Source organism: Dryobates pubescens, chromosome Z (genome assembly GCF_014839835.1).
Source record: "Dryobates pubescens isolate bDryPub1 chromosome Z, bDryPub1.pri, whole genome shotgun sequence".
NCBI classification, from domain to species: Eukaryota; Metazoa; Chordata; class Aves; order Piciformes; family Picidae; genus Dryobates; species Dryobates pubescens.
The window spans coordinates 129,187,265-129,212,092 of NC_071657.1; the positions used below are offsets into that span (position 1 = coordinate 129,187,265).

The 24,828-nt window shown below is 38.6% G+C and overlaps 1 protein-coding gene across 1 annotated transcript in view; it reads left to right on the forward strand.

The window, feature by feature from the left end:
* The window catches only part of SLC16A7 (solute carrier family 16 member 7), an 83,893-nt gene that overhangs the window by 57,687 nt on the left and 1,378 nt on the right, over positions 1-24,828 (forward strand). The window contains exons 3-4 of the mRNA XM_054178013.1: positions 17,569-17,712; positions 21,391-22,203. Of these exons, the coding sequence (XP_054033988.1) occupies positions 17,569-17,712; positions 21,391-22,203 (957 nt within the window). The remainder of the gene's footprint in view (positions 1-17,568; positions 17,713-21,390; positions 22,204-24,828) is intronic.

Sequence of the window (24,828 nt, forward strand, 5' to 3'; positions counted from 1 at the left end):
TCTGTTTCCATTGAAAATGTTTTCATTACTTTCAGTGTAGGCTTGATAGGAGCCTTAGTGGTAGCTATGAAAACCATGTGACAGGTCTGGTGATTTGAAACACAGCTGACCTTGAGTTTTAGATTTCCTTAAGAGAAAAAGCCGTTGCCTTACTCGCTTGTCTTTAACTCTATTTCTGTCATTTTTCCAAGGACAATCCCCCTTTGTTTTTTGGTTGGTTTGTTTGTCTGTTTGCTGGGATTTTCTTTGTTTGATTTTTTTGCTTGTTGTTTGGTTTTGGTTTATTGTTTGTGTGTGTGTTGGGTTTTTCGGTTGGTTGTATTTTTTTCCAAAGATATCTTTTTGGGTGTGATATTGAGTTATAGAGACTAGCTTGATAGCTGATAAAATTCCTCAAGCCTTACCCAGCTGTGAAATGTTGGATGGTCTTACTGGTCTGAAGTTCAAAAACACAAAGGTCCACTTAAACCAAAAGGTCGATAGAGGTTATCTTTCCAAGTAAGTAGTTTTAGAAGCACCTTTGGCCATTACCATTTTTCAAAACACATTTGTACCTTAAACATGCAGCATTTAATAGCTTACTCTCACTTCTTCTGTGTTTCTTGAAGTTGTTCGAGTTTGAGGTTAAGTATTTCCAAACAGTGGCAAACACTTCAAGGATTTTTCAGGTGACAACACGACGCTAGCTTATAGGCGAGTTCTCACTTTGACTTTGTCAAATATTAATTTGGAGAATAACATATCATATGGTATGTTCAAAATATTTGTGATTTTGTCTCAGTGGGTGTTTTGGTGCTATTGCTGTGAAGATGAAATGGCGTGCACAGTGGAGATGACAGTTGCGAAATCCATGTAACACAAACAACAGATGGTTATGGATTTTTACTTTTTGGACAGGACCTGAAATCCTACACTTTTCTTCCTTATGGTAGCATTTTCTTATTTTGGTTTGACAAATACTAGCACAAGGTGTTCAGTGGCCGCGGATGAGGAGATTGAGAAGCTTTCTTAAATTGACCTCTGTCCTTTGATGTCAGGGACAAGCGTTTTTCTCCATTGGAATATGCAAAGTGTTGAATTTTAATAACCTCATTTAGAGTGTCCTTGAAAGCCGAACTTATCAACTTTCTGAATGCCTCATGGGCATGAGGGAATACTGCACGTTTAGCCTAAAATATATGTAAAACATCTATGTCAAGTTAATTTGAGACTTGCAGATAACGGAAAAGAAGTCATAATGAGATGACACAAGAACAGAGAATGGAGATAAGTACAAAAAAAGAGGTATCAAGGGTAACAAAAATATTATACAGTAGTTCAATTTAAACAAAAAGATGACCTGAATGCTAAGGAAGCCTGACAAAGTCCCTGCAGGGCAATACAGCCACTTCTCATATTTCTTGGAAGGTTCTGAGTTTCAGTAAAACGGTACCTTGTAGGGCAGTGTTCTGCAGTAGCAATGTCTGGTTTAAACATAGAATTTCCCTAATGTTTAGAAAACACTCTTTAAAATGGTCATGGGAAGAAAGATGAAATAAGGTAGATCTGTTGTAGATTATTTTGCATATTTTACATTCTTCTCTGCAATTTGTTATGTTTGACTGACCAGATAAGCTGTGATTGTTGAATGTGCAGTGCCTCTTGGGGATTCATTTTGTCAGCTTTTTATGAAGCATAGTTCTTACTGGAATCTACCAAGCCACACTCAAGAAGCCAGTCTTAGTGTTTAGGACATGCTGCCACTAAGGAGATTTTGTCTTTTATTGTACACTTGTGTGAATTTTGAATAACTGTCAGACAGATGTTACAAGACAAAGAATTCCCACTGTGCTTCTACCAAGCTCCTTCTGTATCCAAACCATAAGTTATTAGTAATGATATGATGCATATCATAGAAATCTTTGTGTAACTTAAATGTAACTAATTTAAACCCTCTACTAAAACAGTTCTCAATTACATAGAAGTAAGCAACGTGGATTACATAATGAACATTTGTTAAGCATTCCTTTCCTGTCTGAAACTTTGTATTTGTCTTGATCTTCATTTGGTTTTATAGCCAGGGATTTCTGTAAGTAATCAATATTGAAAGCTTTTTTATCTACAAAGAAGATTTTTTTTTTCCTTTCCCACTTATTTTCAAGTAAAGGGTCAAAGTCAAACAATAATAAATAACACGCATCATAAGATACATTTTCTAAGGGGCTAAAAACTGAGTTTGTTTAAGAAAGGTATCAAGGGACAAACTTAAGCCTTTGATATGTTCATTGAGGTTGCAAAACTTTGACAAAAGAATGTGTGTACCAACAAGGTTGGATTAGTTCCCATATGGTTTTTCACATCATTGGATCATACAATGGTTGTATTTGTGATGTGTGTCGGGTAATTCAAAGGTAACGAAACAATGGTCTAGCACAACTGATAGATATTTGAGCAGATACCAGAGAAGTACTGTGGGGAAGGAAAAGTCTGTGTATACCATTGTAATCACTCCACCACTTCAAATGAAATAATAAACCCAGCACTTTACAAAGAACTTATTATAGAATTTTATTTGTCCATTGTTTTAGAATGCCTAAGAACTATTCCCATGTTTATTTTGAAGGGTATATTCAAGGGAAACAGAGTTGTACTGATATGTTTAGAAGATTTTTTAAAGCAAGTATCAAATGGCAACAGCTGAGTTTGTAAAGATACGTAAATCTATAGTCATTAAAAGAGGTAAGCAGACCAGGGATTTAGTGAGGGGTTTATACTGATGCCAGGGGAACTACAAAAGGCAAAGACTGAGGTGTTTTGAAGTCTTTTGTGATTACTTTGAACACTCTTTTAACTAATTGATTAATTATTTTGGAAGATTTTTGTAGTGATCACATATGACATGGTGTAGATAAATATATGTGCCATACAAAGAGTATTTTGCTCAGTGAGAACCTCTGCATTTAATGGAGTTATTCGATTAAGATTACATATGTCAAAGATCCCAAGCAATTGCATCTTTATTAGGAGGTGGTGGAAGCCCTGTCCCTGGATTTTTTTAAGGCCAGGCTGGATGTAGCTCTGGGCAACTTGATCTAGTGGAAAGTGTCCTGGCCCATGGCAAGAGGGTTGGAACTAGATGGTTCTTGGGGTCCCTTCCAACCCTCCCAATTCTATGACCCTGTGACCTGAATAGTCAGTTTTGATAAACACTTCTTTACTGTCATAGAAAGTTACAGAAAATAAATTTAAGAAAAAACAGTTTGAAACCCCCTTCAAACCCCCTCTTTCCTATGGAATGGACTTACATAAGGACTACACTTTCCAGAATGTGATGGGGCAATTTATCTCAAAGCAAGGCCAAATATGTGTTATGTGACTGCACAGACAATAACAAGCAACACAGTTCAGCAATCGGTCTTTTACTAAATCAACAAACAGTAGCACATGGCAGTGATTCTCTTGTCTTTCATGCAGCACTATAGTTTATACCTGTACAAAGAGTGTGCAAGGTTATATAACCCATTGCCACTGTGATTTAGAAGCTTTTCATATTTACTTACTCAAATGTAAACAGTAACCTGAGCACAAAGTGCAAAGCACTTGACCCTGTGCTCAGAGAAATGGAGCTGAAGTGGCATATAGGATTAAGACAAGAACAAATTTGTATCATAGGATTTCTTCTGGATCATTTCTTCTGATGTTAAAAAAAATAATAAATTTACTTGACAAGGTGTTCAGCTGAGCATATTGCCTAGATCAGTCAACTTTTTAACCAATTGCTTTTCAGTAAGATGCATTAAAACTTAAAAAGAAATATAGTTCCTTCTGTGGGAAGAATTTAATTCTTTCATTAGTAAACCTCAGTAATGTTCTTGTAGACACACATGTTAAATCCCTGCAGAAGCAGATATATTTCTTTGGGTTGTATTAATATCTTCTGGCTGAAAAATTTCAACAATTTAGTTGAAAGGTGGCTCCAGGAATGCATGATATTTAGGCAGCATCTGTAATACAAATAATGAGAAGCCTTTATTTTTTAATGAGCACTAATTTATTTTGAATTTATGATGCTCAGAAGTAAGCTGCTTGACATTACTCAGTAGAGAATAAGGTTGTGCCCATGGTCAATCCTTTTGTTTGTTCACCCCAGTTAAGAAAGTACACCCGGTTCTAAAGTCACACAAATACTATTTTCAAGTGGAGTCAGATGGCACCTGGCCACCAAGCCACTTTATGTTGTTTTTTGCAGCCGAGCTCCAATTTTCCCTTTTCATGTGAGCAGACTTGATCTAAACTTACCCCCAGCCTTTCACCCCATGCCATTTTCAGAAGACCATGTGTATGGAGATGTAACCTCTGTTGTTTCCTCTCTAGTCCAGGCAAGCTGCAAATGCCACAATCTTTGTTCAACTCAGTCATAATCTATTCCTTTTCCTCTACATAAATCCCAGGTTTCCTCTCCTTGGTCATATTTTATGAAATATTGTTATGATAGGGCAAGGCATGCTTTCTCCCCTTGTTGAAGCAAGTCATCATGGTTCAGTTTTAAACATTCCTTTCTCTTCTCTCTGCATGGCTGATAGGTTTTCTGGTGGTTGTGTTTTTTTAATGAAAACTGTGGACTGTAAAGATGAACCTATTCCCACCCAGGGAGTTGGTGGAGTCACCATCACTGGAAGTGTTTAAAAAACAGACTAGATGAAGCACTTAGTGCCATGGTTTAGTTTATTAGATGGTGTTGGGTGATAGGTTGGATTTGATGATCTTGAAGCTCTTTTCCAACTTGGTTAATTCTGAATTCTGTTTAAAGATTTGGGGTTGTCACTTTTGGGTGAAATGTTGAATATTATTAAATAGTTCATTCTGACATTATAGCAGATGAAACAATGGAACATAGCCATCTGTGTTTTGAAAATAATGACAGATTTTGATTGGTTGATTGCAGTCCATGGAAGGTGTATTTGTTGATCCAGTCAACAAAAGAAGTGGTGTGTGACTATACATAGGAAACATAAAACACCAAAATTTGGAATACCCATTAGAAAAAACTTTTTTCTGTGTGGATGGAAATCTGAAAGTGTCAACTTGATGATAAATTTGACTCCAGTCACAAGAAGTGTGTGATTCAGTTATAAGAGTATGCATTAGATAGTGTTGGATGATAGGTTGGACATGATGATCTCAAAGGTCTCTTCCAACCTGGTCCTATTCTATTCTATTCTATTCTATTCTATTCTATTCTATTCTATTCTATTCTATTCTATTCTATTGATAAACTGACACCTGCTCAGATAATGTGTGTATTAGGAAAAAAGTATCAGATTTCTCTTTCAGTTCTGTTGGATACAGTGTTATTCTCAGGCATGTATTCGATTCGATTCGATTCTATGTGTATATTGCTGTAAAAGACTAGGGAGAGGCAAGGGAAAAAGAAAGAGGAGAGAAGAGGTGAGACCTAATTTTTAAAATTATTGGTTAATCAGTAAATATTTTCCTGAAGATTATTATTGGGGGTTTTTTAAGCAGTTAAATATGGATTGTATATGGTTTAGGCAAGAAAATTTCCTAATCTGAAACTGGGATGCCTTTAGAATTCTGGACTTGTTCACTTGTCTTCAAAGGTTCTGCTTCCTCCAGGTTGTAACAAAGGCTACTGATTCAGGTACAGCTGAAACAAAGAAATGCATTGGAAAAAATCCAAACACATAAATCTTGTTGCTGTTGTTGATCAAGATGATAATCTCTTGATAAATGTTGGCTGTTTGTTATTCTAGCTTTGATGGTTTTTTGCTTCATGTTTCTAGCCATTTAACAGTTTGTGTTGCTTTCAGTTTTCTTGACCTGGAAGGCAAAATATTCAGGGTTACCTTTGCATATCATTCTATAATTAAACAGGTTTTCTCAATATACATTTTATTTTTTCACTTGTCTGAAAACAAAACCAAAAAACACACTGAAACCCCCCCAAAGATTCACAGTTTCAATTGAAAAGTGAGTGTAGTTGTGTCTCAAACCCCACACGAGTTTCTCTCTTTCAAAATACTGGGGAAAATGCAATTTCTGTACCTGGTAAGATCCCATTAATATACTAACATTGTCTTCACTTGCACTCTAAATACTTTAGCTGCCAGAACCTAATGAGATTGCTCTGCTTCCATTTTTTATTACATCTTTGAAACACAAATTAATTTCTTTAACTCTCCTCTTTTCTTCTTCCTTTCCCCTTCCCCTTCCTCTTCCCTCGTCTTTCTTCTCCCTCCCTTTTCCCATTCCCCCAGTATGTTGTGAGCTAAGAGTTATTCACATATATTTACCTTACACACTTCAGACATGATCTAACTTACAGGGCTCTAAAGGAATTTGGGAAATTCCCAATCTCTAGATTCTGGCTGTTACCACTGGAAATCAGCATATGCATTTTAATGTATATTAGTGAAAATACAAGTATCTCACTCTCTGGAGATACTTAAAACCTGCCTGCATGTGTTTCTGTGTGATCTGGTATAGGTGATCGTGATCTGGCGTGGGGAGTTGGACTACATAATCTTTCGAGGGTTCCAGCCCCTAACACAATTCTGTGAGATTATAAGTAAAACAATGACAAAATGACACTTGAGAAAGATTTTATTATAAAGTACATTATAAGCTTAACAATACATATGTGTTAATTAGCAAATGTATTTGAACATAATCTTACTATGTTAAAATGACATAAATGTGAAGACTGCTCAGGACACTTCAAGTTATAAATACATCCAGATTTATGTTTCTCATTACATCTATTCTGAATATGTAGATGAGATTTAATGATCCACTCAGGATCCATAATTCACAGTAAGTGGTCCATGGGAAAAAAAATCATAGGTAGTAGATTAAGTGTTTTCAATTCAATGTCTAATTATATTGTGCAAACTTGAAACCAGAAAGGGATATAGGAGCAACTAGGAGGAAGCATGTATATTGTGTTTTAATCTGAAATTACATGATATTGCCAGTAACAATATAGAAGGAAGCATTTCCAAGTTGAGTTAGTTATGATATTATTCCAGACACATAACAAACAAACAGCAAAAAAAAAAAAGAAGTAGGATATGTGCTGGGTAAAATGAGGACATTGTATGAGCAGTAATGTGATGGGCAATTTGTAGAAGACAGATACCCAAATGACAATATTAATCCTAACTGAAGTTGGCTGAATTTTTCACAGCGAATGCACTACTTGAAAAACATGTAATGATTTGAGTTGCAGAGAATACACTTAAGACCTAGTAAATAGCCTGTTCAAGGTCTTCTGAAAGTTTGTTCTATGACTTTTTGCTTTCTGTGATGTATGCTAGATTATTGTTCTGCTTCCAGGACAAAGAGTCAGAGATATAGAAATCATGAATGGTAATAGGAAGTAATAAATAGGAAGTAGAGAGTAATGAGCACACATGTATATTGTGTTCACATGTGCGTACACAGATTTGTAGAAGACAGTCATAGGAGAAGACTTGACAGGGTGCTTGGTGCCGTGGGTTAGTTGCTTGGGCGGTGTTGGATTGGTTGATGGGTTGGACGCGATGATCTTGAAGGTCTCTTCCAACCTGGTTTATTCTATGTATTCTATATGTATGTATATTCCTGAGAAAGGAGGAAAGAAAAAAGGGAAATGTTTGTAACTAGCTATTGACATGGTTTAGGAAAATGTCTATGAAGAATTAAATATTTGGAAGCACTGGGGGTTTTGTTTGTTTGTTTGTTTGTTTTTTCTTCCTAGCAATTAGCTTTGGGATTAGCAACATATGTCATTTTCACATTGCTTTAATTGTACTTGTAACAATGGTATACTGTAATCCCTGTCTTTCTTTTAATTTTTATGATCTTCAACAATACAGAAAATCACCTTCCCTTTGTAGTAGCAGAATACACAGAATTAGTGTTGCAATCTGATTCACACAGATAGCAAGCTGTAAAAACAAGTTTTGTAGTTAAAAAATGTACTCTGCTTTGGCAGGGTACAAAACATTAAACACTAAGTCTTCTTCAGTTACAAATTTTCAAGTTCTTTAAATTTGCAAGTGTGAGTTTGGAAGATTCCAGGTGAAAAACTAGGAACAATGTTTTTAAAGTGGAGCAGGGTAGATTTAGATTGGACATAAGGAGGAAATTCACAGAATCACAGAAAACATCCAGTTGGAAGAGACCTCAAAGATCATACAATCCAACCTTTGACTCCACACTGGAGGGTCAACACTAAGCCGTGTCCCTAAGTGCCAGGTTCACACACTGCTTAAATACCTCCAGGGACAGCAGCTCTACTGCTGCCCTGGGTAGACCATTCCAATGTCCAGTAACCTTCTCTATGAAGAAATATCTCCTAGCATCCAGCCTGAACCTCCCCTGTCACAGCTTGAAACTATTTCCTCTAGGCCTGTCACTTGCCACCAAGGAGACGAGGCTGGCCCCATCCTCACTCCAACCTCTCAATTCTTTATGAGTGGTAAAATACTAGAACAGGCTGCCCAGGGATGTGGTTGAGGCCCTGTCCCTGGAGACATTCAAGATCAGAGTTGATGTGACCCTGTGCAGCTTGATCTAGTTGGAGGTGTCCCTGCTCACTCCAGGGGCAGTTGGACAAGATGTCCTTTCCAACCCAATGCAGTCTGTGCATCTGTGAAAAATACTTAAAAATAGAGTACATTATGTCAGGAAAAAAACCCAACTCATTTATATCATTAGGAGTCAAATAATCAGGTGAGGAAAAATAATGGAATTCTGGGAGGGGGGTGTTTCTTGTGTGTGTGATTGTATGGATATGTGTAGTCTCTGTATCTGGATATAGCAGGTTTTAGTAAGATTACTCATAAAAACTTGTAGAAATACTGGGTAGCTACAAATGGACCTCTAGTTTCCAGTTAGAGTTCATTTTCCTTTGTTCCCTCAAAGCAGCCATGTTAGATAGGATTTATTTTAACCTTTTCAGAAATGTGGTGCTTCTTGCAGTACAAATCCTCAAACGTGAATCTTGCCACATTGAACTAAGGCTTTCTCTTGCAACCATCAACAAAGAAAGAAGGAGCAGCCACTGAGATAAATGGCTAATACTTCAGGGATGAGACCTCTGGAAGAAAACAACAAAAGATTTTTCTGAAAGACTGTTTGCAATACACATATCATGTGCTGATGTTATTTTGAGCTATCCCCATTACAGAGGCATGCAGGCCACTTTGTGAAAACATGTGCCTGGTGTCATAATACCTCTATTTATATGCTTGTCGTCTTATAGGTTATTCGGTTCCATCTTGTCATTAGGCTGTTGCATCCTTTCTTCTTTCTTGGTTTTTTTCCCCCCTTTTCCACATTGAAAGACTAGCTTTTAAAAATACCTATGTATGGGCTTCACTTCAACCAGTGATACTGAAGGTGAAAGGAATACAAACATATGGAAAGTTTAAAAAAGTGCTTAAATGTTTTAAGTGTTTTGCTGCATCTGATTTCATATCACAATAAATGCATCAATGTGAAATTTGGACTCTTAATTAATTTTGGGACAGAATTTTTTGGTTTTAGTTGGTGACCATGCACATGTCTGAAAACTGCTGAGTGTTTAGCAGAAATACACTAATTTCTTATTAAATACTACAAAGTTTCATATTTCTAATTTCAAAAGAAAGTCATCTTTAAAGTCATCCAGAAGTCATCTTTAAAGTCTTCTGGTTTATGATCAAGTGTTTCAGCCTTTCATGAAAAAAATTATGTAGCAGAGCATGCAAAATATAATTAATATAAACCACTGATATGTGTCCATGTAAATAATAATCATCATGGCTGCTCCTTGATATAAAAAATGGGCAGTTTTCCAACGTTGTAAAATTAGAATAGAATGGAATAGAATAGAATAGAATAGAATAGAATAGAATAGAATAGAATAGAATAGAATAGAATAGAATAAACCAGGTTGGAAGAGACCTTCGAGATCATTGTGTCCAACCCATCGTTCAACACCATCTAATCAACTAACCCATGGCACCAAGCACCCCATCAAGTCTCCTCCTAAACACCCCCAATGATGGCGGCTCCACCGCCTCCCCAGGCAGCCCATTCCAATGGGCACTCTCTCTATGAAGAATTTCTCCCTAACATCCAGCCTAAACCTCCCCTGGTGCAGCTTGAGACTGTGTCCTCTTGTTCTGGTGCTGCTTGCCTGGGAGAAGAGACCGGCCCCTACCTGTCTACAACCCCCCTTCAGGTAGTTGTAGAGAGCAATAAGGTCTCCCCTGAGCCTCCTCTTCTCCAGGCTAAGCAACCCCAGCTCCCTCAGCCTCTCCTCATAGGCTTGTGCTCCAAACCCCTCACCAACTTTGTTGCCCTTCTCTGGACACGCTCCAGCAAGTCAACATCTTTCCTAAACTGTCCTGGTTTACAACAGCCTGCTCTCACAAGCAATTCCCCTACATAAAGACTGGGAGGGAAGGAAAAGAAAAAAACAAACAACAAAACCAAACCAAACAAAAACTTTGAATGTTTAGACCACTTTGAACCACTATTGCAACCTCACCCCGCCAGCCCACCCTGGGTGGGACAAGGGGAAAGAAGATGTGGAAGGCAGATAAGATAAGAGAAACACTTGGGAGTCAAGATAACCAATAAATGTAATGAAGTAATACAAAATAACATAAAGGAGAATATCTCTGTATGTAGCATGCAGGGAAAGAGACCACATGAGAACCACATGCCAAAGGAATAAAGGGAAGCACCCTTCAGGACACAAGTGAGAATATATGCATTCAGGGTAATGACACTGAGGAAATGTAGTTAGAGGTGGGGAAGTGGTGAGCAAAGTATGATGGATGGTTGAATGTCTGACTGCTTGCTCCCCAGCATGCTGTACTTCAGCTGCTGAGCTATCTTAATTCATAGTTTAGTGACCCTAACTCAGTGTTAGCAGTTTATTTTTGGTGATATTTATTGCAAAAACCATCTTTTTTCTCTGTGCTTTCTGTCAATGTTGCTATACTATCTATCTTTGTGGAATCTGTGCAGCCAGTTGTAAGTGTTATATGAGAGGAAGAAAAAAAACATACTGCCAAATGCACGGAGGAACTACAGAAAAAGCTTTCCAATGATTGGTGAACTGTGCTACCCTTACTGCTGATACACAAACATGAATCAGAAACAAAGGTTACCATTCAAAGAAATGTGATAAAGAATCTAAGATGTAACTGATTGCATGACGCTAATATTTTCAAGTTCATCAGTTGAGGCCTCTTCCAACCTTGGTGTTCTGTGATTCTGTGAATAGTTCTTTGGTTTTTTTTTCTATCTGCCTCTCTTACCAAGAAAAGCAGTGTATTTTTTAAGTGTCTTCCAACTTAATGAACAGGTTTAAAATGCAACTAGAATCAATTTTAAGCCGGTTTTCTTCTGGGTGCCACAGGCAACGTTCCAATAGGAGTACTGTCTACTCACTTAAAGCATTTGTGGTTGAAAAAGTTGTTTTAAAGTGAACGATAAGGCAAGACATTAGTGATTCTTTGCTGAACAAAGCAAATCAGCTCCTGCAAGTAGATTTTGTAAAAAAAAAAAACAACAAAAGAGAGAAAGAGAAAAAGACAATGAAAAATGAAAAGGAAAAGATAAAAGAAAAAGCCTTCGAGGAAACAGAAATGAAGAGTAAAGGTGGACTGGAAAAATAGCTGCATTGACTCTGCCGAGCAGATGGCTAAATCTTGTGTTTAAATCACTTGACTTGACAGGCTGTAATCTACAATATTGCATTAGTGCAACTTGAAATATTATTATTGCATTTATTTTCAACTTCTTTCAGCAATTCACTTTATTTAAATAAATGTCATACTGCTCAGAGTGAGTCATTTCAGCTTGCTTTGGATCAATGACACTATGAACACTGTATGACATTATCAATATATCTTTGAAAAATTACTTTTATATCAGGAAGGTTAATCTCTAGTTCCATACTGAAAGTAATGAAAGTAGCAAGATAAAAAGCATAAACATGCTGTCTGTATGTGAAACAAATTGCAGATGTCAATGGTCTTTAATTACATTCCTGTATTATAGCGGTGAGAAATCAAAACAGGACGAATAAATTAAATACTAAACCCCAGGTTATATATTTTTAAAAGAAACTTTCATTCCTACAGTGAATACAAATGTAGAGTAGACCCAAAGATATCCTCATTATGGATGTGGAAAAAATCAACAATTATGGCTGCTTCAAACTTCTACAAACTAAGCCCTATTATTGTAACCATTCTGACTGGTTATAATGCAGTTGAGATGCAGATCATCTTCTCATCCCTCAGAGAAAATCCTGCCTAAAATAAAGGGGTTTTTTGGGCTTCATGTTGGTAAGAAAAAAAAATGATGGAAAAGAGAAAAAGGCAGCAGCGAGAACTCTGCTGTCCTAGATTCTCTTCCTCCTATAAATTAATGGAATGTACCTTACACATTTGGTCTTACAAATGTTACTCTACCTGAGAGCTAAGCAAAATACAGATATTTTGCCAAATAAATATTTGTTTATTCTATGTCATGGACTTAAAACTGTTTTGCCTGTTTTACCTCATGAGGTTATGAAATGGAAATACTTTACCTGATTAGCATCCTTTAAGCTTTTACAGATACTAGATACCACGTTGTTGCATTCTCTCTAGAGTCAGAACATTTTTGAAGAGTATATATTTTCTTAAGAGCAGAAAAATGTGAATAAATGGATGGATGTGATTATATGAATGTGTGCAGATCTCTGAAAACATTACTGTATACATACTGAGCGTCCAGAGAAGGGTGACAAAGCTGGTGAAGGGTCTAGAGAACAAGGAATGGCTGAGGGAACTGGAACGTTTAGTCTAGAATACAGGAGGCTGAGGAGAGACCTCATTGTTCTCTACAAACACCTGAAACGAGGTTGTAGTGAGGTGAAGGTCAGTCTCTTCTCTCTAGTATCAGGTGATAGGACAAGAGGAAACAGCCTCAAGTTGTGCCAGGGGAGATTTAGATTGGACATTAGGAAAGAGTGGTCATGCATTGGAATATGCTACCCAGGGAAGTGAGGGAGTCACTGTCCCTGGAGGTATTCAAGAAACATGTGGATATGGTTTAATGGCCATGGTGGTATAAGGTCAATGGTTGGATTTGATGAACTTAGAGATCTTTCCCAACCAAAACAATTCTGTGAGTCTATGATTCTATATGAGAAAAAGTGTTACATTTATAATGCGAAGTTTAAGCCCTCTGTTCATTCCCACAAAAATATTAAGCAGTACATGCCTTTAAAAAGGAAAAAAACTTCAATGCTCAAGTTATATTTAAACAATGTTAGCACAACAAGCACTCTTAAGGGTAAAACTTCACTTTTAAAGCATCTGGTTTTAAAATCTATTACCAGTTGTGGAGGGTTTTTTTATTATTGCTTTTCATTTACAGCAGTGTGGCTTAGCAGAAGAAAGATTTAAATGGTGATTAAAAAGTTAAACTTGGAAGTGAGAGTAAACTATGGAATATTGCTACCTTTGTTATAGGAAATAATTAAGCTCACTTGTAAGCAATATGTTTCTTCCAAGAGGTCGTGGTATTCACTGAAGACCAGTGAAAGTAGCTTTGTCCTCACATTTTGCACAAAACAGATGTACAAGTGAATGTTCTGCTGAGCCATCAAAAGAGCATGTAAGTGTCACATTATTGTAGTCATTGTATAAACCTTTAGAAACTGGTCCCAGATGCATGAGCCTGTCTTTGCTCAGCTAGGTGAAATGACTTTTGCCATCTTTTCCTTGACACATGACAATTAATCTGCAAAGCTGCTATTTTTCCTTATCTTCTAAAGCATTTGTTTCCTGCTGTACAGCCCTTCCTGAAACTGTGCTTATCCTTTCTCATAGTCTGGTCAGTTGCCTCACACAGAAAGATATAAACCAGAGCTATAGCCAGGAGACTGTTAGCATATTATGATTATGATCTTAAATTTGGTTTGGGGAGTGTATAGTCTTTCATGGCTGATGGTTTGTAGGTGCTGAGGGACAGATCAGAGTAAATATTCATGTGGGCTTCCTGACTTAACATCTGTTATGTAGTTAGTTCCAGGCTTCAGGAAAGTAGAGTTGGAGATCCATCAGTCCTTTAGTGCATTGATGTGCATGAATGTATAGCATGATTTTGGTAGTATTACAGTACTTAAACAGTTTATTCTTGCTGCTATTAAAAAGAAAAAAGCAGGCAAGGAATGTAGATACGTGCTGGCATATGACTATTACTTAAATAATTACAGAAGCTGTTAGATGTGAAATGACACTTGTACATGGCTATACAATGTACGATGACAGACAAATATCTGGAATTTATGTGGATTCCTATATGTTAAGTTATGAATATGCATTATTTTATGAGAGTCCAAAGCCAAGTGCATACACAGATGTCATAAGGAAATGTTTAACCTATTCACTGGATTGGAAGGGTACATAGGTAATTTAGGGACTAAGCTTAAACTAACTTTACAGCTATAGAAAAAAATCAATATTTCCCACATGCCCAAGTTTTAAATGAAAATGCTGGAATATACTAAAATAAAACCTAAAATTCAGTATCAGTATCAGTATCACTAAGGTTGGAAGAGACCTCAAAGATCATCGAGTCCAACCTGTCACCACAGACCTCATGACTAGAGTAGGGAGGACACTAATTAAATGGAGCTATGGTGGTAAATACACGTCATTAACATTAGGAAAACACCTCAAAGAGAATATTATCTTTAAAGGAATTTTAAATTCATAATACATTCCAGATTTGGGTCATCTGAAAGTACAGAGCTCAGACCCATCAGTCAGCTTTGTCTTTCCTCTGTTATCTTTATCCATTGCCTACATAAATTAATATATCCATATTTGATCTCAGCTAACAGACCTTGCAGGTGAGGCCAGCATTGCATGCTTTGGTCTGAAAAGCTGTAACTTACAGTCCTGGCTGAGCCACCACACTTATGATCTGCAGAGATGCAGCTTTCTTGGTTCTGTGTAAAATTATTTCCTTTGAAGGACAGGGAAGCTTGCCATTTCTGGACAACCCCCAGAACCCACAACCAGCCAAACACTAAAAACAAACCTCTTCCCCAAGCCCCCAAACAAACAAGAATATGAAAAGGGTCCCTCCAGGAGAACCCCAACGCTCTTAGTCTGTTTTGATAGGAGAGGTGCTCCAGCCCTCTGATCATCATCCTGGACCTGCTTGAACGGGTCCTTCCTGTGCTGAGGACTCCAGAGATGGACACAATACATCAGGTGAAGTCTCACCAGAGCAGAGTAGACTGCTCTTGACCTGATGACCACACTTCTCTTGCTGTACCCCACGATATGGTTTGCTTTCAGGGCAGCAAGTACACATTGCTGTCTCATGTCCAGCTTCTCATCCGCCAGTACCCCCAAGTCCTTTTCTGCTCTTGATCCCATCATCCCCCAGCCTGTATTGGTACCAAGGATTGCCCTAGCCCAGGTGAAGGATCTTGCACTTTGAACCTCATGATGTTCACCTGAACTAACCTGTCTAGATCCCTTTGGACAGTATCACATCCCTCACTCATGTCATATCTCATAATATAAGCTGTTGTTGGAATATTTTAGTGCATGTATGCAATTTGAAGTCTTGTAATACGTCTCTAGGCTACTGTATATTGGGTGGGCTATTCCATGCTGTGGATGTTTAAGTCTTTTGATTTCAATATACAGTTATGTTTAAGCTGCTGTTCACTGGGCAGCAGAGCCTGATGTCCTTTGCTTATGTGTCTGTAAGATGAGCCCTAATGCCTTCAGACTAAATCCTCACTCTGTTAATCCTCTACACCCTCACCTACCTTGAGCAGTATAGTTGCCTGTGCAAGAGGATAAATTGCTTTTACTGGTGAAAAGCTGAGTATATTGGCCCAGTGTCTGTGCTGCCTGGACAGGGAGGCTGTAGTAGCTTTCCTAGACTCTTCGAGACCCAGGCTATCTAATGAATGCATAAACTGTAAGATACAAATATCATTCAAATCTTTGCTTTTCAGTGGAGTTAATTTCAAACTGACCTCTGGATTCACAAGCTACTAAAAAAAAAGATGGGAAGATGCAGGGCAACACTGTTGTAGAAGCTTACTTTAGTTAGGAAGAAGCTGAAAAATGATCATTTGGCATATGCTGAATACTTCTCTTGTTGATACGCAAGTAATAATTACATTTACAGTGTATCTATAATAGCACTTTTAATACTTTTAAGATAATTGAGATTGGATGTTAGGAAGGAGTTCTTCACCATGAGGGTGGTGAGATCCTGGAACAGGTGCCCAGGGAGGGGGTAGAAGCCCCATCCCTGGAGGTTTTTCAGGCCAGGTTGGATGTGGCTCTGAGCAACCTGATCTAGTGTGAAGTGTCCCTGCCCATGGCAGGGGGTTGGAACTAGATGATCCTTGAGGTCTCTTCCAACCCTAATAATTCTATGATTCTGTGATTCTAATTCAAAATAACTTTTAAGGTAATTCAAAATAACACTCTATGAAAATGCACTTTTGAATTTGTTGGACTTCTTCACTTCGTGGAGTTTCTGGCATTTATTCCTTTAGATATTTATAAAAAGAGAGACTTAAAACTGTAACCAGTACAATCAATGATTTGTGCTGAGATCAGATGCAGAGCTTGGCATTCCACTTTATGCCAGGTGCCAGCTTTGTCCCGAGTTTGAAATTTGTTACTTTTTATTATGTTTTGGGATTTATTTAATTTTTTATTATTATTCATTTTTTAATTGGACAAGTTTAGTTAGTGCAAAAGCAAGACTTATTTGTAATGGTCTAGGCCAAATATAGTGCAGTCAGATGGTATGCAAGTTTACCTAAAGGGTTTTGACAACCTCTTAACCTTGATATGTAGCACACCATCTATTCTAGTCATGGCTGTTTAAAAAACATATAATGCATGTCATGCCAAATTGCACAGTAGCTGTTAGCTTAATGTGGACCTAAATAGACCATAAAGTGAATTGCATTTGAAACTGAAAAATGGCCTTGTAGCAATATTCTTAAGTGTATATGTCTTTATGCTAAACCACATCTTAGATTTTGTCAGACAACCTATAGTCATCTTAATGGCCATTAACATTACTTTCTGGATCAGGTAAGGGAAAATGAGCCTTGGTGGTCAGAGATTTACATTCTGATTTGACAGTATGTGTAAAACTGTGTAGTTTTAAGGAAGGGTCCAGGATGTGCTACAGTGTTAGGGTCAGTTATTAATTTGTTTGCCTGAAGATTGCTCCTGCTCTGTGGAGTTTTGAAAACTTTCAAAACTTGCATTGACTGATCTCAGTATTGATTGCTTCTGAACTGTAACAGTCCTTCTTACTTGTCTGATGTCTTTAATATTTCTATCAATCTCCATAACCGATCAATATTTATATTGTCATGGAGGCAATATTTCCAGAGCCAGACTCATGTGTCTGCAAACTCAGAGTGTAGCACAAATTGGTACAGAAAAAGCTTAGGTTTCTAACATATTCTAAATACAAAGACATGTATAATGGAGTTATCTGTTACCTATTAAGGTATTTTCTTTCTACCAACAGGTCCCATAAGCAGCATTTTGGTGAATAAATATGGCAGCCGGCCTGTGATGATAGCAGGAGGTATCCTGTGTTCACTTGGAATGATTGCTTCTTCTTTCTGCAATAGTGTCTTGGAACTGTATATATGTATTGGTGTTGTTGGAGGTAAGAATCTTGTTTATAAGGCGATACTGGGTTATATTAAATTATTTCTAACACTATTCTACCAATGAAGGTTCCTGATCAAGAACACACTGTGCAAGGCATTGTACAAATGCAAAGCAAGAAGGCAGCAAGATCTGTTCATTTCAGCTACCTGAACTATGAAATCCTTTAAATTGTCTGGTATGATATTAACTTACTTCTTTTAGGATATCTTAGGAGCAACTGATTATTTTATTCAATAAGTGTATGCATATACTGTTCCACACTGCACTGTAATTATGTTACAAAAATTGATTGGCTCGTGACAGCACTTATTACAGTTATTTATGTAGAATTTTACATTCATTCTTTCAGCTTTCAATCATGCTGCACTTAAAAAAAAATAAATATGGCAGAGACTAGCAGAATTCTAGTAAAAATGCAAAAGCTAGTACCAGCTTTCTGTAGGTTTGTACACACATATGCTATCACAGAAGAATATAAGAACTTCCAGTTCAACATGTTTCTGTTTAAAAATCCCCAGGGTCAATCCCCAAATAAAATTATTCATATGTCATCAAAGGCCTGGGTATTGCATAAGGCAATTAAGTAAGTTAAATAAACTCCTTATCAAAAGCTGTGGGAGTTTATTCTAAAAAATAAGGCAGGCAGATGAGGTGAAATATGAGGAGGTAATAAATTAATACAATAAACATGATAATACTTGTTCCTATGTTAAAGATCATTATATTGGGACTAAATGAGTCATAGAATTATAGAATTGTTTTGGTTAGAAAAGACCTCTAAAATCATTAAGTCCAACCATCAACCTAACACCACCGTGACCATTAAATCATGTCCCAAAGTTCCATGACCATGTGTTTCTTGAACACCTCCAGTGACAGTGAAACCACCACCTCTCTGGGTAACCTAATCTAATGCCTGACCACTCTTTCCATAAAGCAACTTTTCTTAATGTGCAGTCTAAACCCCCACAGCACAATTTCAGGCCATTTCCTCTAGAGAGAAGAGATTGACTCCCACCTCACTACAACCTCCTTTCAGGTAGCTGTAGAGAGCTGTGAGGTCTTCCCTCAGCTTCCTCTTCCACAGACTAAACAATCCCAGTTCCCTCAGCCATTCCTCGTAAGGCTTGTTCTCTAGACCCTTCACCAGCTTTGTTGTCCTTCTCTGAATGTGCGCCAGCAACTCAGTGACTTTCTTGTAGAGAGGGGCCCAAAACTGAACACAGTATTCAAGGTGCAGCCTCACCCCTGCCAAGTACAGGGGCGCAGTCACTTCCCTATTTGTGCTAGCCACGCTGTTCCTGATACCGGCCAGGATACTGTTGCACATTGCTGGCTCACATTCAGATAGCTGTCAACTAACTCCTGCAGGTCCTTTTCCACCAGGCAACTTTCCAGCCACTCCTCTGCAAGCCTGTAGGGTTGCATGGGGTTGCTGTGACCCAAATGCAGGCTTTGTTAAACCTCATTCAGCTGACCTTGGCTTGTCAATCCAGCCTGTCCAGATCTCTTTTCAGAGCCTTCCTACCCTCAAGCGGGTCAACACTCCCACCCAATTTAGTGTCACCTGCAGATTTACTAAGGGCGCACTCAATTCTCTTGTCCAGATCATTGCTAAAGATATTAAAGAGAGCTGGCCCCAATACTGAGCACTGGGGAACACCGCTAGTGACTGGCCACCAGCTAGATTTAACTCCATTCACCACCACTCTTTGAGCTCGGCCATCCAGACAGTTCTTAACCCAGTGAATTGTCCACCCATCCAAGCCATAAGCACTTTATCCTGGAGAGTACTGTGGGAAACAGTGTCAAGGGCCTTACTAAAGTCCTTTGCTTCATCCACTAAGCGGGTCACCTTGCCATAGAAGGAGGTCATGTTTGTAAAGCAGGACCTGCCCCTCAGGAACCCATGGTGACTGGGCCTATTCATCAGGCAGTGCATGCACGTGCTGCATAATGGCACTCAGGATGACCTGCTCCATGGCCTTCTCCAGCACCAAGGTAAGACTGACAGGTCTGTAGTTCCTCGGATTCTCCTTCCAACCCTTCTTGTAGATGGTCATCACATTTGCCAACCTCCCTACTTATCCAGGACTGCTGGTAAATGATGGAAAGTGTCTTGGTGAGCACCTCTGCCAGCATCCTCAATACCCCTTATAGGCATGTTTGTGTAAGGGGAGCAGCAGGTCGCTAACCATCTCCTCTTGGACTATAGCGGCTTCATCCTACTCTCCATCCCTATCTTCCAGCTCCTGGGGCTGGGTATCTAGTGAACAACTGCTCCTACTACTAAAGGCTGAGGCAAAGAAGGTATTAAGTACCTCAGCCTTTTCCTCATACTTTTGACCACTGTTCCCCCTGAATCCAACAAAGGACAGAGTCTCTCCTTAGTCCTGCTTTTGTTACTAATTTATTTTTAGAAGCATTTCCTGTTCATTTTAAGAGCTGAGGCCAAATTAGTTTCCACCTGGGCTTTGGCCTCCTAATTTTCTCCCTGCATAGTCTCATGACAATCTTGAAACCCTCCTGAATGGCCTGCCCATTCTTCCAGTGACCATAGATTCTTCTTTTCTCCCTAAGCAGCAACCAAACCTCTCTGCTTGGCCCGGCTGGCCTTCTTCCCCACCAACTTGCCTTTCACCACATGGACACATCCTGTCTCTGTGTGTTTAAGAGTCCCCTCTTGAACAGTGGCCAGCCTTCCAGGACTCCTTCACCCCAAGGGACTCTGTTCACCAGTCTCCCAAACAGGGCAAAGTCTGCCTGCCAGAAGTCCCAACGGGCTGTTCTGCTGACCCTTCTCTTCTCCACCAACTGAGAAGTCTATTTCATGATCACTGTGCCAAAGACACACAACGGGTTCAGTGATTATTTCTTAACGCTCTTCTTTTTTGCATCCCAAACTTGGGGTCCACTGAACAAAAAAAAAAGTTGAGGTCCAGGAGTAGGTCCTAGAGAGAAGAAAATTTCTGTGCAATTCAGCAGATGAGTAGATACTTAGACCTTTTCTACCTAGATGTATTTATAGAGAGAGAAGGCCTAGAGGCTCTTTTTGTACACTCAGCCAGAGTGGAGATGTGTAGTCTGCTCCCATGTATGTCCTCTAAAACTCTTCCACCTTTAGTTATCACCTCCATTCCTGGGGAAGTGGAATTGAATGAGTTCCAAAGCAATTAGCCATTTTTCAGCTCCACTTTTGTACACAGGCTTGATCTTAGAGTAGGACTGGAAATAAGAAATAAGGAGATTTATGCATTCAAATACATTCTGCATTCATTGCAGCTGAGGTGACATTCAATAACTTTGTGAAATGAACCAAAAGATAATTGCATTATAGTTCAGTGAAAATAAAAATGGTAAGTGAAGACACTGATACCATCACTCCTCTCTGATTCCCCTCTCCCTATTATTGCTGAAACACAAGAAGGAGTTTTGGCTTTTACTGCAGTACTATAGGCAGAAATGGCAGAATGCCACCATGACACAGTTGGCATTAGCACACATAGCCAGAAATGAAGCTCAGATTCATTCTCTGCTCTCTGATTGGTTTCTGTCTTCATTGGGAATCATTGGGTTAGATAATGGTCATTTTATAAATTACTTGAAAGCAGTGTGACTAGTTTTTTTTCAGTGCACAACCTGCAATAATACTGTCTTTTTATGTGTTGTTTAGGTCTGGGTTTAGCGTTCAACTTGCAGCCTGCCTTGACCATGATTGGCAAGTATTTCTATAAGAAGCGCCCCATTGCTAATGGATTGGCCATGGCTGGAAGTCCAGTGTTTCTGAGCACACTGGCACCTCTCAATCAATTTCTCTTCAATGCATTTGGCTGGAAAGGAAGCTTTCTCATTCTGGGAGGACTTCTTTTGAACTGCTGTGTGGCTGGGTCACTTATGAGACCTGTTGGACCGAAAACAGCCCCTCCTGTGAAAAAAGATGTCGAAAAAGGAACAGGAGAGTCTGCCTTGCACAAAAACAACAAGAAGTCTTTTTGGCAAACGATGAATAAATATCTAGATCTGTCCCTCTTCAAACACAGAGGGTTTCTGATCTATTTGTCAGGAAATGTGATTATGTTTATTGGTTTCTTCGCTCCAATAGTATTTTTGGCTCCTTATGCCAAGCACAAGGGCATCGATGAATATTCTGCTGCTTTTTTGCTCTCTATCTTAGCCTTTGTAGACATGTTTGCCAGGCCTTCAATGGGACTTGTAGCAAACTCCAGGTTTATCCGGCCAAAGATTCAGTACTTTTTTAGTTTTGCTGTTTTGTACAATGGTGTCTGTCATATGTTGTGCCCTCTGGCAACAAATTACACTGGCTTGGTGATATATGCTGTATTTTTTGGGTTTGCTTTCGGAATGGTTAGCAGCGTTCTTTTTGAGACATTGATGGACCTCGTTGGGGCTACCAGATTTTCCAGTGCAGTTGGACTTGTCACCATTGTGGAATGTTGCCCTGTGCTCATAGGCCCTCCTCTGGGAGGTAAGAATCTCTTTTACTTCATTTTTTTCCCCAGACTTTACAGCACAATCTTGCAATATAGCATTGAATTAATGTAAACATTGTTCCTACTGCTATTAAATATCTTCACTGTGTCTAGGAGTGTAGTGTAGCAGCAGTGCCCTGCATCAATTATCTTTGGGCTTTACAGCTGCAGATCCAATTGAGAGTATAAAGACATGTGTTGTGTGAATCTGCAGTAGTTTAAGAGCATTATCTCTGCTGGACAATAAATACAGGTCATAAATGTATGTTTTTCTGATATCACATAGTGCTGACTTTGCAACCTTGATTTACATGCATTCAGTTCCAATTTGATCTTTGCCCACACAGTTCATTCTTTCCTGAATTGGCTGAATCCACTGGTCAGTTTTTGTGAAGATCTCTCAGAGTGGCTTATGACATCTCTAACCTAGTGACAGCTAGATGAGCACTCACTTAAATGTAAAATAGCCATGTTGTGTGTGTGTGTGTGTAAATAGGATTAGTATTTCTAGAGAGAACAAACTAGCAGGGACTTGCCAGAATGGACTAGGGCATGCTCAGCAGAGCATGCAGGATGCAAGCACAGTGGAATATCAGTGCAGTGCTCTGAAGCATTGCTCACTGACATGACTGCACATCACATCCCTGCTTGCAGCCAGGCTTTAGCCTGTTTTTGCAGTGACTCAGAGTGTGGACTAACCGAACTAACTGATAATGTTACCTACCAACTTCTACTGAGGGGAGGTTAAAGGGAATCTAGGTGTATAGCTTCAAGTACATTAATAATTTTTGCTCTTCTAGCACTAGAAGTGTTGAAGAATCTTATCTGAATTGTTTTCTGTTTGCTATCTTTTTAGTCAGTATTTAGTAATACTGTAAGTAACTTTTATGATCTTGAGGTTTCTGGTGATACAAGAAACTACAGAAACAGATGCTCAAATCTTATTGAAAAGTATTGGTTAAATGTATGTGTGTAACAGTGTAAGCTCAGCAATATGAATATATAAAGACAGTGAAATTACCAGGCTTGTGAACATCCACTATACCCACATAAACAATGCCACAGAAGTCAAGAATATCACAGTATCACAGTATCGCAGTATAACCAAGGTTGGACGAGACCCCAAGGATCATCAAGTCCAACCTGTCCCAACAGACCTCATGACTAGACCATGGCACCAAGTGCCATATCCAATCTCCCCTTAAACACCTCCAGGGACGGTGACTCCACCACCTCCCTGGGCAGCCCATTCCAATGATGAATGACTCGCTCAGTGAAGAACTTTTTCCTCACCTCGAGTCTAAACCTCCCCTGGCACAGCTTGAGACTGTGTCCCCTTGTTCTGGTGCTGGTTGCCTGGGAGAAGAGACCAACCCCTTCCTGTCTACAACCACCTTTCAGGTAGTTGTAGAGGGCAATGAGGTCACCCCTGAGCCTTCTCTTCTCCAGGCTATGTACCTAAGAAACATTTATACTCATCAAAGAAGTATTGTAAAGATTACATGATTCTCTCACTGTTTAGCATGCAAATTCATTTTGGTAGTGGTGGAACAGATTATGTTCTCCTCCTCACACATCTTCCTGTGCCACCTAGTGGGGGGACTGAGCCTGTGACAGCTGGAGTCCAGCCTTTTCAGTCAGGTTCTGAAATCAATATTATTCTTAACTCTGAAGATATAAAATTTAATATTTATGGAGAAATAACATAGGCAGCTATTTATTGTTCAGTTAAATAGCTTTCCAGGAGTTTTGAAAAGTGTGTGTTTGTGCTATAACGGTGTGAATAATTGATTTATCTTGTTAAATAGAGAAAACAAAGGGGATTAACATGTGGAAAAGATAAATTTCAGTTTTAAGTAGTTCATATCCTTTAATTATTATTCTGTTAATCCAGAATTTAATTTTTAATCATCAGTTTTATGAGACTACTCATCCATGAAAAACAGTTAATTGTGCTATTTATAATAATAGGTGAATTATACACTTGCAGTGCTGTTTGTGTTATTCTTGTGAAATAAAGAAAAGACTAAAATAGTTTAATTGCTTGTAAATGTGTATCAGATGAATAGACTGGCATTATCGCTTCCACCCAGAAAAAGCATTTGAATACATACTAAATTGAAGTGTGCAGATTATCCTGTGAATTTCAACCATAATGTGGCACAGTACAGAGCTAATGACTTGGATACATACAAGTCTTGACTTGAGAGTTGGGGAAATTTAAAAAGAATGGCTGTTAAAGTGGCAAAATGGTTATATTTTATTTTCTTGTCATGACCAAATTAATCTCAGAGGTGTGTCTGTAGTTTTTAGGTACAGGCTTGATAGTTTAAAACTCAGCAGTTGAGCGTGCTAGGTCAAAGGACAAGCCTTTCTATCTCTTTCACCAATCACAGGAAAGTACAAGTGAAAAGTAGGCAGCTGATGCACAGTGACAGCAGCTTCAAAAGACACATACCTCTTCATCCTATTGTCTGTGGGCAGCTTCTGTGAGTGTCAGCCAGTCAATCTAAAACAACAGGAAACAAAATTAGGAGGTGAATAAAGTAATAAGGCAATGGAAGAATGAAAAGCTTATCTGTTAAGCTCTGTTTCCTTTGTGCTTCAATATTTGATCATTG